General features: G+C 42.9%; 1 protein-coding gene across 5 annotated transcripts in view; it reads right to left on the reverse strand.

Annotated features, from left to right (window-relative positions):
- Positions 1–17,143, reverse strand: part of PRKN (parkin RBR E3 ubiquitin protein ligase) — a 1,235,051-nt gene that overhangs the window by 1,005,072 nt on the left and 212,836 nt on the right. For 4 of the 5 annotated variants that reach the window (XM_053295156.1, XM_053295166.1, XM_053295176.1 and 1 more), the window contains one exon: positions 3,680–3,843. The exons of the other annotated variant lie outside the window; for it this stretch is intronic. In XM_053295156.1, the coding sequence (XP_053151131.1) occupies positions 3,680–3,843 (164 nt within the window). The remainder of the gene's footprint in view (positions 1–3,679; positions 3,844–17,143) is intronic. 5 annotated transcript variants of the gene reach the window in all.

Here is a 17,143-nt window from a genome sequence, read left to right on the forward strand (position 1 = left end):
GTTACTGACTGGTTCAGGCCATTTAATCTATGGCAGTGAATTCTTGCTTAACTGGACGATTGTCATCATCTCCTCTCTTTAGACATTTCATTCATTTCACAGACCTGTATAGCACACCCCCAAACCCCTGGCCTAATCATGGCACTAATCATGGTACCCCATCACAGACTACTGTCCTATTATTAAAAGCTTACCTGGCAGAGAAAACTAAGACAAGGCTTCATTTATGCCAGACTCACCATGATTTAGTCCTGGAATCTTCTTTTCAACACTCAGCTCTAGAATATGTGAAGTATTTGTGAAGCTGCCCCTGCCTAAATTGATCTCTGCTTTCCAGTCAGCCATGTTCTATCAAATTTTGCTACAAACAAGAGAGTCGGCTGTCTATTACTCCCTCATGTACCCGTCTCATATCTGAATGTGAGAGCAGCCTACATGGGAGCTGGACAGCATGACTACCTCCTGAATCCACAAGTGGCAAAGAATAAGTGCATCCAAAGCGAAACGAGGCTTTGACTTTCCACACCACAGTCTCCAAAGTCACAGTAAATGTGATTCCAGCAAGAGCAGAACCCTGTTGCTTTCTCTCTTAGGTTTGTGACCTTAGACACCATACAGAGAAAACATGGACATTTCACAGCTGCAGGGAGCAAAAATAGCAGCTGAAAAATTGAGGACAGTATTCATTTGACAAATACAGGCAAGGCTAGTCCCATCCCCCAATTGCAAAGAATCACTGTCACATGCACCCAACATATTATCTATGATTAAATAGAAAACAGATTAATGTGAGGAAGTAGCTTGTAGAGTTTGGAAAAGTTTCATGGGTCTCAATCATGCCTGGAGTAGGGGGGAACCCCTTCTATTATAGGCTCTCTGTTTCATGCTGCAAGCAGCTCTGTTTTTCTATTTGAACTGAAACTCAAGTGACAGTTTACATTTCACCCAGAAACTAGCTGATACAACTATACAAGAATTATAACACTGCAATGCTAGGGTAGGCAGCAAAGCAAATAGGTGTAAGAAGCTCCTGAAAGGGGTGTGACATTAGGCACTAAACTCCTGTAACTCTAGCATTCGGCACCACAAAGCTTTCAGTTGTGTCCTCGCATCCTCTCTTCCTAAGCCACCTAAAGACTCTTGTGAGGCACTTGACACAAAAGGAATATGTGGCTCAGTCAGCAGCAAGAGATACACTGGAGAATGACAAGAGCCATTTGCATTTCTACAGTTTCTTTTGTGTGCCCAAACTCCCTAAAGCATTTTACAAAGCGATAAACATCATACCTGGCTAGGGGAAGTGATAGGATGTCAATACAGTAGCGCCTCTCTGCAACTAGATATAGCAGCCATTCGATGCATAGCAATCCCCCCACACAGCTGTAAACATGAGCTCCAATTAATCTATGCCGGTTAGAAAATAGGAAGTTTTTGCTTGTGGGTAATCTCTTTTTCAGTTACCGGGCTGACTGCAAAATGTGATGTTGTTGATGTATGGTACTTCTGCAAGATGCCCCCTCTCTTTCTTCGGAGCCTTCCTCAAAATTTGCCTTTCCTTGAAGCCTTTGCCTTAACCCTCCTGTCCAACTGCAAACAAGCCCAAGTTCATGAAACTGCTCACATTCATTTGCTCACATGCATCCAGGGATGAAGCAAGGTTAGAGTGAACCATGGGACAAGAAGAGGAGCCCCCAGCTCCAGGGGCGTAGCTATAATTGAACGAAAGGGTTCAGAGAACACGGGCCCCCAGCTCCTGAGGGCCCTCCAGCTCCATCCCTCCCTATTTTCTTCATTGTCTCCCTCACTCTGGGGGGCCGCCCAAGAGAGGGATGAACACGGGCCCCCTCTCCCCTAGCTACGCCCCTGCCCAGCTCCCTCTGTGCTCCTGCCTTCTTCTCTAGCTAGCCCATGTCTCTGCTGCAGAAAGACTGTAAGGACATGGTGAAAAATACATCATTTTCTGCACTCCCTTTCTCTCACTCCTGTGCAGATAACATCTACACACTCCTAAGGCACCCTGATGCATTCACACACAGAGTTGCATATGTGCATTTCCTTGGCTCAGAAACATTTTAAGCATATATACCTACTTTAATCACCTCATATATTCCTACAACATCAGCGATGCTTCCATCACATTTGCCTGTACACACCATTCGTCTGCTTCTCTTTCACATACACAACAAAGTCAAAGTTTTCCACAGGAAACTGACTTTGCCCCAAGATTTAGGTGTAAGCCAATTGCTAAGGAATGTCTGAGAAGGGGAAAAGCAGAAAAAAGGAGTATGATGGTTTTACACTGTTTTACAGTGTTCTTTTAACAAGGGCAGGATTCAAAAAGGGTCCCTACGCTCCTTTAACTGAAGATCCTTTTGCTCTGTCTCAACTTTGGGAGGAAAGGGGAGGGGTGTCAGGCAGCATCCTTCCCTCCTCTTCTTGTGACTGGCTGGCTAAGGCTGTCAGTCAGACTGAATGAGCAGAGGGCTGAACCTGAGGACTAGCCAATCAGTTAGGAGGAAAGAACAAGGGAGGGACTCTGCTTGACATCCCGCCCCCCAATGGAGAGGATTCATCTCACTTAAAGTCAAAATGAGCTCTCAGATCAAATGAGCTCCCAATCAGTGTTGGTGAGGCGGGCTGTGGGGAGCCAAGTGTGAGCTGTTGCCCAGCCACTCTGTTCTCCACTCTGTCAGGGCCCAGGGACATCTGTTCCGCCTTGTTCACTCTGCCCCTGCATTCCTCCCCTGCAAACCTTATCTCTCCCTTCCTTTACAATGTTCCACACTGTCAAATTTAGAGTGTAAGGCTTCTGGGGGACAAGGACCTCTCTCTCTCTTTTGTTTATGAAACTCTTTATGTTGCCACACAAATGCACAAAACACAGTAACAAGCACAGTAACTTCTTCCCATATGAAAAGAAGTCAGGAGGCAAACAATTTCCAGATTTATGGAAAGCCTCATCTTTACTTGCAGACAGGGGACTAAGTGTGACAGAAGATGAGTTGCTTCCCTATTTTAATGTTGGCACAATAGTTAGATTATCAAACGAATGTGAAATGTATCTACGACTCTGGCAACTTTTAAATCTCCCATCATCCATCAGCTAGTTTTCAAAGTACTGCTTTATTCTTATTCTCATGCCTTTGAGGAAATCTCATTGGCCTCTGCAGTCAGGCCGTCACACTGTATTTCATCAGCATATGCACACATGCAAACACACACACAGCAGCAAAAGCAGACTTACAACCATCCTCCAGGGGTCACAATTGGGTTACAAATTCTGTACAACATGATGACTGAGCAGCCTGATTTAGAACAATTTATTCACATCCTTCTTCATTAAGATTCAAATGGAATAAGTAATGTAGAAATTGAACAGATACAGAAAATGTGCATAGCTTGCTCCTGTAGTCAGTAAACATTTATTCACTAAGAACAGATCTCTCCTGCTTTCTCCTCCTCTCATATTCTTTCTTCCTCCCCATCCTTTCTGCTTGCTGTTTTAATGCATAATTAAGAAGGTCAGAATTAATGAAGCAGTGTGGAGTAAAGTTCAAGGAATCCCCAGGCACTATTTATTCTATTAGATCTCAGGCATGAATGTCAGATTGGCAGCGTTAGAGGCAGAAGCAGTTAAGCTGGCAGCATCCCAGAAATGAAACTACCAAGGGAGACTTACCTGCAGTGTCAAGTCATTCCTAAGCTCCTTCCCTGCAAAAATCACACGCAACTGGTCAGCTGGAACTCCCTGTCGCTTAGCAACCACCTCCTTGAGCTGGAAGATGCTGGTGTCTGAATCAACCTCCACTGGGAAACCATGGCTGGAGTTGAACCTGACAAACACTGACCAAGAAGAAGACATTATTTTTTTAAAAAAAGTGGGTTTTGTTTTTTTTTAAATATTTTGAAATCTGATAAAGGCATAAAAAGGCATCTTAAAAAGGCTTAAGAAACAACACTTTCTGAAATACTGACAACGGACACAATAGTGCTGTAAAACCTTAGTATATTTTATCACTTTCAAAGGAATAATAGTGTCATATTCCAATCTGTTATCTTGAAAGGCCATTTGAAATAAGAATTTCCATTATGTAATCATTTTAATTAAACATGTGTTATGTTTTAGACATAATCCTAAATTACACAATACAGAATAGTCTCTAATTTCAGTTTATTCTTGCCCTTGGGAGAGATCATTGTGTGTGTGCGTGCATGCATGTGTGTGTATATGTTATAGGAATGTACATGAAATGGATTTTGTATTTTATATTGAGCTCGAAATAAAACGCAGATGGCCAAAACATTTTGTCGAAACAGCTATCAAATCAGTTGTTTCAACAAAACAAACTCGTAATGTTTAGAGTGTTTCAGCCATAAGGAACAATGGGGAAACTTGAAACACCTCATTGTTCCCCATGGGTAGCTTCTAGGGACACCAAAGTGAGTTGGGTGGTAAGGCATGATGGGTGCTACCTACCACCCAACCCACAAAAGAAATGGGCAAGCAAGCAATTTTAAACAAATTTTAGGATCTAAAATTTAGGATCTAAAATAACCACCATTTGGTTAGGATCTAACCAAATTTTAACAACCCATAGGATCATACAACCCACTTTGGGTTTAGCTACCCTTGGGGAACAATGGGGTATTTCAAATTTTCCCATTGTTCCCTATGTCTGGAACAAGCGACACTCACAATTTGCAACCTTGCTTTGAAAAACGCTGCAGAAACACACAATAAAGGGGAATCTGTCTCTCCTAACACATGACACACATTTCAAACACAGTCCAAAAATAGTCAAAAAAGAATCACTGACATGGAATCCACTGACAGCCACAGTGCCTGTGCTACACATTGACGTTGGAACGTTTTGCACATCCCTAATGTTTCACATGCACACAGAATACAACGAATGCAGGAAACATAGGTATACTTACTAGCATATGTATTGGAAAATGAAAAGCTTTTTTCCCCAATACAATAATACCAATGTATGCACACTGGCCTCCCAGAGATATAATTGTCCAGAAAATAATGATGGAGAGAAAATTATATGCTACCTGCAGTGTGTAATTCTTTTCTAGAGCAGTGTGGGATTTCTCAACATTCACTTAAATAACTGCAGTATGTAACTCCTGCTAACATACCCTTGTGGTGCCAACAATTACTGCCAAACTCAGAGTTGCAGCAATTGGCTGAGACCCCTACCAACATCAGAGAAATAAGCTATAAACTACACCATTCCTTTACAAGGCTGTTTTATTTTAACTTACATATAAAGACATAATAGTCTACATGTTTAGATTGACTGTAGTTGTGGATGATACCTAACAAACTGGATAGACATGGAGTTCTTCTCACAGTCTCTATATCTATTTTCACACGGATATTAAACTTTCAACCTATTCCCAGACATGCATTCAGAAACATACAGAAGATGAGGAAAGTGAGCAAAAAGCAGGCCATCATCTTGCTAGGATTTCCCTCAGTGAAGATTCATTGCTAGTGATCTTCACAGAGAGTGGTGAGTCATAGGAACTCTTTTGATCAAGTGTGATTGATCTATCAAAGCCCATCACCATTGCACCACAGCTACACAAAGCTAAGCATGTTCAGGTTGAAACAGTGCAGTCTGAAACACAGACTTTGTGTTGTTTCATTAGATGGAAGAAATGGAAATATCTTCTTGTGAGTCTGTGGCCTTGTTTGCTAGCTAAACTATCAATAATATTCCCCATAATCAGTTGTGAATACTGTTGTTGCCCTATGGCCCTTTCGGATCTTCTCCGGAAAAAATGGCTGCCTTACCATCTGAAAAGCTACATTGCGGTGAAGATCCCCGCAGCAAATTGTTTAGATGCACTATATATAGACATTTAATTATTTATGTACATCTATGGCCAACCCCAGCCATGAGGTTCAAATTCCTCTCTCAATCATTAGCCTAATAGTCCCTTCTTCTTTTTTACAGAGCTGGAGACAAAAGGTGAAAGAGGCTGACCACCAAAGCCAAACAGAATGTTCATGGGGAAGGAAAAATATACTCTCATACATTTCAGGTCTAAGATCAAATACACTACCCGTTAATTAGAATCTTTTTAGGTTTTAGGTATCACATGTAACACCATAGAAGCAGATGGTACAAGTGAAAGGGAGTTGTGAGTTACAGGATTTTTTCCTCTAAATGCCTTCAAATGTTCCAAGTTGTACATAATCATTCACTGTGTACTATTCTGTTAATGAAATTCAGCATGCACATTTAAATATTTGATTACAGCCATTTCTTATCATTGGCCACAAAGGAATCTGTTGTTAGAGGTTGGCAGAGGATTTCCCCCCCCCCTTGACTTCTGTTGTGAACCGTGAAAGAAAGGTTCCTAGAGCAAAGCTTGAAGATTTTCCACATTTCAAAGATAGCTGTCCCTTGTGAGTGTTTCATAGTTCGACCTGCCACTGTCTTCCCTGTGGCAGTAATTTTAAAAAAGTTTACACACCACATCTTTGTCTGTTATCCTCCTCATATCCAAATAATAGGATTCCCTTAAGGAACAAACCCTTAAGAAGTTATTTAGATGCTAAGTCCACCACCTTGCAAAAGAGCCTGAGGCCACTTTTGCCATGTTACATTACGTGACACGACCTGGCTGCTGAAAGCAGTATATTATACACAATATGTACTGCAAAAGAGGGTAGCCATTTCAAGGAAAAAATATATGTTTAAAACATCAGTAGTTTTACTACTACTACTTATATACCGCTTTTCAACAGAAGTTCTCAAAACAGTTTACATAGCAAATGAAAGTAAAATAAGATGGTCTCTGTCCCCAAAGGGCTCACAATCTAAAAAGAAAGAAGCAACAACAGCCACTAGAAGAATGCTGTGCTGGGGTTGGATTGGGTCAGTTGCTCTCCAGCTACTAAGTATAAGAGAATCACTACATTAAAAAGGTGCCTCTTTGCCCAGTTAGCAGATTTAAAATATTGCCCTCATATACATTTATGATCAGCCCAAGTTATTTTTAAAGCACTGCATTATCCTTTTATAAAACTAATCCCTATTTTAGAAAATCAATATACTGATATGAAATCCTCAAAGCCTTGCTTGGGTCCACTGCGTACATTAAAAGCTTTAGTTCTGAAAACAAGACTCCAGGATTTCATGTGCAAGCAATGTCTCAGATCCATATTTATTAACTTCCATTAAAAGAGAAAATAAATTAATGCCATTGATTCATCCTGAAATGTCTATAAAAATACACAATGAGACATATAACTATGGGGTGTTTTATACTAGATAACCAGCAGTGTATGGGCTTAACAGGTCGATAGTGATAGCTAGTTAGCTAGCACTCTCTCGTGCTCTCTCTCTTTACACACTCAATTTTTTCAGTAGACAGGGCAAGGTCTAAAACCTACCTGTGGAAACAGCATGTTTCTAGGGATGCGCACGAACTGGTTTGGTGCTGCAGGGAGGGGAGCAGCAAGCAGTATCTTTAAATAAGAGGAGAGCTGGTCCTTACCTGCTCTCCGTCGCCTCATGCAGCTTCCTGCTGCGAGAAAAAAAAAAACCCGGGGAAGGCGCAGGCATGCACATGGCATCTGCGCATGCACGGGCACCATTTCCATTGTCAGAATTATGTTCACCATGTGTGTGCCAGCGCCGCGTGCAGGTTCTTGGGGGAAGTGCTGTCACAGCAGGAAGCTGCGGAGAGCAGGTAAGGATCTTCTCTTCTCTTTTTTTAAAGATTCCACTCACCATTCCCTTCCCTGCAGCACCAAACAAGTTCAGACCTTGTCAGAACCAGTTTGGCACTGAACCAGTACACGAACCTTGGTTCATGCACATCCCTACACGTTTCTATCTTTCATGATTTGGTCTTGGAATTTCATGTCAGTGAGTTCACTGAATAAGCAAACGTGCACAGACACATGACTGTTCTGCTAAGGCAATGATGCTGGGATTATAAACTATCTATTATGGTAGTGAGGTACCTCTTAGCACCAATCTACTCCTACAGTTTGTTTGTTTGTTTGTTTGTTTGTTTAAAGAGTTAATATACCGCCCAATCCATAGACTCAGGGTGGTGTACACAGCAACAACAGCATCCAAGATTTAAAAAACAAAACAAAACAAACACTTAAATTAAAGGGCAAACGCTTGGTGGAAAATAAATGTCTTCAATAAAGATAAGGCTGAAAGGGAGGAAGTAGACAAATCTGGGTGGTGGGGGGCAGCAACAGAGAAAGTCCTTCCACAGGCCCTAGTACGATGGACGTCTCTAAGATCAGGGATTGAAAGAAGGACAACCTGAGAAGATCTCACAGGACAGGACGGGACTGACCGGGAAGGCAGTCCTGAAGGTAAACAAGCGCTAAACCCTGAAGGGTTTTAAAGGTAAGAACCAGCACTTTGAATTAGACCCGGAAGCAAATGGGTAACCAGTGCAGTAATTGCAAGAGAGGTGTCACACTATCAAATCTTCTAGTGCCCATAAGCAGGTAGGCTGCCACATCCCAGACCAACTGAAGCTTCCGGGTCATCTTCAAAGGCAACCACAGGTAGAGCGCATTACAGTAATACAAACGAGAGATGACGAGGGCGTGAGTCACCGTTGCCAGGGCCTGCCTTTTGAGATAGGGCCACAACTGGTGGACCAGCCGAAGCAGGGCAAAGGTACCTTTGGAACCCAATCCATCTCTGGCACCTCTGGAACCCAATCCAATCCACAGTTGGAACCCAATCCATCTCTGTTTTAAAAAGGAGCTCTGAAAGGACTAACTATCTCTGGGAGAAGATAGCAAGCAACATTCACCATCAAGCTAGCTACTGTAAACATATTGGCTTACCTAATCTCTCTCCACACCTCCTGACTATTGTTCTCTGATCTATGAAAGATATTAGTTGTAAAGTTGTGCCATCGAGTCGGTGTCAACTCTTGGTGACCACAGAGCCCTGTGGTTGTCTTTGGTAGAATACAGGAGGGGTTTACCATTGCCATCTCCCAAGCAATATGAGATGATGCCTTTCAGCATCTTCCTGTATCACTGTTGCTTTCAATAGGTGTTTCCCATAGTCTGGGGAACATACCAGTGGGGAATAGAAATGGCAACCTCCTGCTCCCTAAAAAAAGTTACTTCCTTGCTGTGCCAAGAGTTGGGGGTATCAAGGATATAAGGAAATAGAATTTTTTTCCCTAAACAGAGTATATACTGGAGTAGGAATTTGGGTGTGTTGGTCTCTGAATTGTAAATTTTACTTATTTTGTTGTGAACCACCTTGGTTTATTTCCAATAAGAGAAGAGAGGCATGTAAATATTTAAAATAATAAAGCCAATGTACTACTAAGGACATTTAATTAGTGCTATATGGTGAACTGATACTATTATGTCAGCAACAGTCAAAATTTCCAGATGTGGCCTAGTGGTGCAGGAGTGGCTTGTTCTAATGAGCCAGGAGGGGTGCCAAAGGAGGGATAGTTACCTCTCCTTCCTGGAGCTCTGTTTGCTCCTATCTCATCCATCCTACCCCATCCCAGCATTAATTATGGCAGTGCTGCCTGCAGGCTGGCCATTCATCAAGTATTGCTGTGCGGGGCGGGCTGATCAGGGCAGTTTACAATCTTAGCTCTGTGCATCCGCCTGGATTCTGACCAGTGTTCGCTCTAAGAGGGATTCCCAGGTGTTGTTGACCATGACTCCCATAATCCCCAAAGAAAAGCCATTGCAGTTGGGGATTCTGGGAGTTGTAATCAACAACATCTGGGAATCCTTGTTAGAGGAAAGAATGATTCCGACCCTTGGTCCTGATCTGGCATTGTGGGGCACAGACACTAAGAAAAGGCAGGGCAGAGATTGAGAGAACTCCTGTTGAACCTCTAGCATTCCTACCAACCAGAGACTTGGGGCTGCTAATTCACTTTATTGAACAATCAAAGCATTTTTGACGACAAAATGATGCAAATCAGAGTTACCTCTGCCTCACAAACCTTCAGGAGATCTTTGAGAGTGTCAACAAGTGTGTGGATCAAGGTGATCCAGTTGACGCAGTTTACCTGGACTTCCAAAAAGCTTTCGACAAAGTTCCTCATCAAAGACTCCTGAGGAAACGTAGTGGTCATGGAATAAGGGAACAAGTACATGTGTGGATTGCTAACTGGTTAAAGGACAGGAAACAGAGGGTAGGTATAAATGGAGAGTTTTCACAATGGAGGGAAGTAAGAAGTGGGGTCCCCCAGGGATCTGTACTGGGACCGGTGCTTTTTAATTTATTCATAAATGATCTAGAAGCAGGGGTAATCAGCCAGGTGGCCAGATTTCCAGATGATACCAAACTCTTTTGGGTAGTGAAATACAAAACAGATTGTGAGGAGCTCCAAAAGGATTTCTCCAAACTGGCTGAGTGGGTGAAAAAGTGGCAAATGCAGTTCAATGTAGCCAAGTGAAAAGTGATGCACATTGGGACGAAAAACCCCAATTTCAAGTATACGCTGATGGGATCTGAGCTGTCGGTGACTGACCAGGAGAGGGATCTTGGGATAGTGGTGGACAGCTCGTTGAAAGTGACGACTCAATGTGCGGCAGCTGTGGAAAAGGCCAATTCCATGGATTGGAATTGGCCTCATCATTAGGAAGGGGATTGAAAATAAAACGGCTAATATTATAATGCCCTTATACAAAACTATGGTGCAGCCACACCTGGAGTACTGCGTACAATTCTGGTTACCATATCTAAAAAAGGACATTGTAGAACTGGAAAAGGTGCAGAAAAGGGCAACCAAGATGATCAGGGGCCTTGAGCACCTTTCTTATGAGGCAAGGCTACAACACCTGGGGCTTTTTAGTTTAGAAAAAAGATGACTGTGGGGAGACATGGTAGAGGTCTATATAATCATGCATGGTGTGGAGAAAGTGGATAGAGAGAAATTCTTCTCCCTCTCTCATAACTCTAGAACCATGGGTCAGCCAACGAAATTTTGCCAGGAAATCTAGGACCAACAAACGGAAGTACTTTTTGACACAACACATAATCAACTTGTGGAATTCTCTGCCACAAGATGTGGTGACAGCCAACAACCTGGATGGCTTTAAGAAGGGTTTGGATAACTTCATAGAGGAGAGGTCTATCATTGGCTACTAGTTAGAGGGCTGTGGGCCACCTCCAGCCTCAAAGGCAGGATGCCTCTGAGTACCAGTTGCAGGGGAGTAACAGCAGGAAGGAGGGCATGCCCTCAACTCCTGTCTGTGGCTTCCAGCGGCATTTGGTGGGCCACTGTGAGAAACAGGATGCTAGACTAGATGGGCCTTGGGCCTGATCCAGCAGGGCTGTTCTTATGTTCTTAAATCAGGAAAATCTCCACTACCTACAAGTCACATGGGGCTCAGGAATTATATAGGTCCTTCACCACTACCATCCATGAGTTAATCTCCATAGTTTCACTAAAAACGATTCAAAGAGATATCAAAATGAAGAGAGTATTATAAGTGAAACGGACAATGATACAAAAAGGGCAAGCAGTAATGCAACACTTGTCACTTGGCCATATATCAAAAGATTAAATTACTAGACGCCTGTATTCCTTGTATATAAAGACACTGACAAACGAATAGCATTGTAATTATTTTTATAAAACAGTTAATCTTTCACATACTTCAAATTAGTAACGCTATTCTATGGTTTCCAATTATTCAGCATTGTCCTCAGTTTAATTTAATTGTGTTTTCAGTACCACAGCACAGCTCTCAGTCTTTTTGCTGCCCAAGAAATCTGGAAAAATGCTTGTTCAATGATTTAATACCATTGCAAAATAATAAAATACATAGGCTTTATTTGCATAACATATAATACTCCCAGCAGAATATTCATCTTTGCATAATGTTTTCTACCAGCAAATAGCAAAGGGAAAAGAGACCAGCATAATAAATCCTGCTTACACTGTTCTAAAGTTGCTGGAATATTATAACTTCTTTACTCTGTCAGGAACAGTTACCCTCATATATTCAATTCTTTTTCTGAACAAGTGGCAAATTACATAATGTAAGTAGTTCCTTCTCACATAATGGCTTAAATATTGAACGTAAATCTATATGAGAAAACATTATCTCTGTGTTTTGCTAGCTGCAAAGGTGACTGGAGATGGATGAAGCAAATATGGACACAGAAGTTGACTATCTAATCATAGGTTTTCTTGGAAGTTTCAGTGAAACTTATTCCAAGTAAGTATGCACAGTACTGAAGACTAGGACTGAAGTCCATTATAAAGGTAAAGTGTGCCGCCAAGTCGATGTTGACTCCTGGCAACCACAGAGCCCTGTGGTTGTCTTTGGTAGAATACAGGAGGGATTTACCATCGCCATCTTCCCCGCAGTATGAGATGACGCCTTTCAGCATCTTCCTATATAGCTGCCGCCTGATACAGACGTTTCCCATAGTCTGGGGAAAATACCAGCAGGGATTTGAACTGGCAACCTCTGGCTTGCTAGTCAAGTAACTTCCCTGCTGCACCATTAAGTGGTTATACACTACGGGTATTCACACAACTGTGAGGCAGGGAAGTCAAGCGGGCAGGGGAAGGCTGCACAAACCTTGCTTCCCCCCCCCCCCGGATGATTACTCAATGGTGGTGGGAGTGTGGACCACACTCTCTCATAATCCACACTGCTCCACACAGCACAGAATTCTGGTGGCCAGGATGATGCGTCCTGTCTCTGGGTAGCCCACCATGCACTGTGCAATGCATTGGGAGATACCCCAGTGAGATGAGCACTCTTGTGCGCACACACACAAACCCCCAGGCCCTCACATAGCAGTTTCTGGTGGGTGCACAGTCTTTGCTGCACCCACAACCACCACCCCTGGTCAGGCACAGTGGGCTTTGCCCACTTAAAAAAAAAAATCTGAAAGCCCGCCGCTGTGCAGTGCAGTGGGATGGTGGGTGGCAAGCTCCTTCCACCTCCCCTCCTCTCAACTGACTGCAAGGGCTCTGCTCTCTGCAGCCCATTTCCAACTTTTGCTCCATGGAGGAAAACCGGAAACAGCTTATTTAATGCATTGAAACCTGACAAGATGGGAGCCTGGGGGCGAGGGAAGTCCTGTCTCGGCCGCTGCCACTGGTAAGAGCTGAGTAGAATTGTTCAGGGATGGGGCTGTGAAGTGGTGTTGTGGGTTAAAATGCTGTCTCTCTTCCCTGCTGCAAGTCAATGTTTTAGATGATATCAAAGTTGGTCAGCATATTCCTGTGGGTGGCTTCCGTAGAAATAGCTTCAACACATGGAATGATGGCTTTCTGAAACTACTTTGGTCCTGAGCCTTTCACATTTTCAAATGTACATATATAATTTTGAAGCCTAGAAAATTGTTTGGATTCTGTGGATGTTAGAAGAAGCCTGTAGGTTGCGCAAAATTCTCTTAGGCACTGGTTTTGACATTTAAAGTCCTTAACTTGGCCCTAAGCACTTATCTGAAGGACTGCCTACTCATTTTATTTATTTACCACCAAATTGTAACTTCTCAAGGTGGTTTATTTCCAACAAAAGCAGTTGAAAACTGTTAACAAAAATTATTTTAAAGATTATATAATTCATTAAAAAATATTTTTAAAATACTTTTAATTTTTAAAATTAAAATCATTCGCGGTGCTTTAATTCTTTCCGTGTGTGAGAGAGAGACAGTCATGTGCACACACTGCCTTGATACTGCCACCCAGAACAAAACTCTTTCTGCTCACTGGTGATAAAAATTAGAGGGAACACTGCTCTAGATGCCCGTCTCTATGTCTCCTCAGGCTGCATGCTGGGGGACAACACAGATCAGTCCAAAGGCCAGCTAGAAGAGTTCTAAGAGCAAAACCACTGGACAGGAAACAGGGTTTTCTGGGGAGCTGACATGCTGCTTGATGGTAGCACCCGAGCCTGCATCAAAAAAGGTACTTATTTACAAGACTCCTTCACTGCCAAGACTTGCAGTTAAGGTGGACTGAAAAGAAGATGGATCAGAGTGAAAGCTTCAGCGGCTGCAGAGACCAGAGGTCTTTAGCAAAACAGAAACTAGAGCCTGCCTCGGAACTTTGAAAGTTCTGAGCTGCACAATAAACTGCAGCAAAGTTCCTATTCTTAAAGGCACAGAGCACCAATTTGTCTACCAGTTGTAAGTTTCCACTGGGGTGGAGCTGGAAAGAGGAACTGGCTTGATATGATTGTTAGGGGGACCCTGTTCTGTACTGAGAGCAATACCCTTAAATACCACAAGCCTCAGTACTATCTCTACTTGAATAACTTATCATGTAAATAGTTTGACCCTTTGTCCAATCAATTTCCATGTGCAATAAACAGCTTAAAGTGTGCTGTCCAGGGGCGGAGCCACCATTGGGCCAACGGGTTCAAAGAAGCTAAACGGGTTCAGGAGCTAAAAGACTGGCGCTGCCTTCACAACGCAGCCCAGGAGCGGCTCTTCCCTACAAGAGCCACTCCTGGGCTGTGCTGTGAAAGCCGCGCCAGCCTCCGTTTAACTGCCGAAGGAGCCGTGCGGCCCCTTTGGCAGTTAAAGAGCAACTGAGTCTCTCTCGGCCAAACGGAGCCTCCAGGCTCCGTTTGACCAGACCACGCCCCCGCGTCTGACATCAGATGCGGGGGCATGGCTATCCCCTGCGTCTGATGTCTGATGTGGGGGCGGGGCTAGTGGGGGCGCCCGCCGCAGCCGCACATGGGCTGCCGGCGGGCTGGCTATGCCCCTGGTGCTGTCAAGTCGATTTCAACTCCTGACGCCCACGGAGCCCTGTGGTTTTCTTTGGTAGAATATAGGAGGGGTTTACCATTGCCTCCTCCCGTGCAATATGAGATGATGACTTTCAGCATCTTCCTATATTGCAGCTGTACCCACGGGGATTCGAACTGGCAACCTTCTGCTTGTTAGTCAAGCATTTCCTCACTGCACCACTTAAGGTGACTAGCTTATTTCAAACTGTATAGAGTTTCCTGATTCGTTCTTCTATGCCCAAGGCCTACACAACTTACTGCAGAAAGGAATGTAAGGTTTCACAAAGAGTTTTATTATCCTGTATACAAGGTAACTGGTGGCAGCATGGACATCTGTGTGGAGTAAAGGTTCCTTTCATTGTGTATACAAGTTAGCATTTCCTCAACAGAGCACAGTCACTGCTGGTAAAATAATGAGGATCTCTAGAGGGGAAACTGTCACACAACTCGACAGCATACAACAACATAAAAGCAATGATATTCCCATCATATTTATCTGGACCTCTTTAATAGGGCTAGATGGAAGTGCAATTAATCTCTTTTCAGTCTACGTACAGAAGTGGCTGAATACCACTTTCCATCAACATTCAATGAGATGCAAGGGCAAGTTTGTCTTAGCCTTGGTGCATATATACGTAGATTGACTCTATTCATAGTGGTGCAGTGGGGAAATGCTTGACTAACAAGCAGAAAGTTGCCGGTTCGAATCCCCGCTGCTACTATATCGGGCAGCAGCTATATAGGAAGATGCTGAAAGGCATTATCTCATACTACATGGGAGGAGGCAATGGTGGTAAACCCCTCCTGTATTCTACCAAAGAAAACCACAGGGCTCTGTGGGTGCCAGGAGTCTCAATCGATGTGACAGCACACTTTACTTTATCCATACTGCAGCTGAACATAGGGTAAAGAGCTAATAATAATTAAACTTAGCCAGGTGCCAACTGGAAAGCCAGAAAATGGAAATACTTCTAGATCTCTGGGCAGCATCGGCATCCTACATCAGCCATTAGTATGGACAATTTCACAGTGAAGAACAATGGCTTGTCTGGCATGAGATGCATCAAGGGATTGTCAGTTTAATATGGACAGGGTGGAAACTCTGAACCAACCAAGCCTCGCTATAAGAGGTAAAAATTCAATCTCTAAGATCTCAAGAGGAACTTGACTAATACTGTCACTCAAAAAAATTAAAAGTGAGGTATGAAAATGTTTTTCTTTTAAAAAATGTTAACATAAAGTGTTAACATTAGCTTTGTGGATAAGAAATATTGAGATTTTGTTCTTCTAAGAACTATAAATATTTAATCACCTAACAATGAAAGCACAAGTAATTACAGCTATGAAACCATAATGTGATTTCTAGAAAATCATTGTTGGTTCATAAAGTTCAGACACTGTTTTCTTGCATTCTATTTCCTATCCTATAATCAATTAAAATGTGCATGTGGAAGTGTATTGATTTAAACTTTATATAGGCTTTCCATCTCTGAACATGAGAGACCAAAGCCGAGGGTCTAATTATGGCTGTTCTGTAGACTGACATCAAATTATTTTATTTTATACTTTTATTTATTTAATGTATTATATTTGTACACCACCCCAAACTTCCATCTCTGGGCGGTTTACAACATAATACAAATTAAAACAGACACAAAACCTTAAAATGATTTAAAACCACAAGTCTAATTGAAAACCTTAGGTGAAAAAAAATAAGCCTTTAGAGACATTTTAGAAGCTGTCAGCTCAGAGATGGGGAGGCTCTTATTTCAGCAGTGAGCGCATTCCTGAGTCTTGGGGCGGGGAGGGGGGGGCAACAGAGAAAGCCCATCCCTGTGTAGCCACCAGACAAGCCAGTGGCAACTGCAGACGAACTTCTCCGGATGATCTCAGTGGGCGATGGGACTCATGGCAAAGAGGGCGTTCTCTTAAATACCCAAGGCCTAGTTGTTTACGGTTTCATAGGTTATAACCAGAACCTTGTATTTTGCCAGAAATTTATTGGTAGCCAGTGTAGTTCTTTCAGGACAGGAGTAATATGGTCTCTTTGAGATGACCCAGAAACCAACCTGGCTGCCACATTCTGTACCGACTGCAGTTTCCAGACTATATACAAACACAGCCTCGCATAGAGAGCATTGCAGTAGTCAAGTCTGGAGGTTACCAGCATATGTACCACTGTCCTGAGGTCATTTATTCAAGAAGTGGGTGCAGCTGATGCTTCAGGTGAAGCTGATAGAAAGTGCCTCTGGCCACTGCCTCACCAGGGAGAGGTTTGGTTCCAGTAGCACTCCCAGAATGTGTACCTGTTCATTTTGAGGAAGTGTGACCCCATTCAGAACCAGCAAACACTGGCAAATTCAAATATTTTATTTATTTATTTATTTATTT

This window comes from Hemicordylus capensis, chromosome 1, assembly GCF_027244095.1.
Source record: "Hemicordylus capensis ecotype Gifberg chromosome 1, rHemCap1.1.pri, whole genome shotgun sequence".
Taxonomy (NCBI): domain Eukaryota; kingdom Metazoa; phylum Chordata; class Lepidosauria; order Squamata; family Cordylidae; genus Hemicordylus; species Hemicordylus capensis.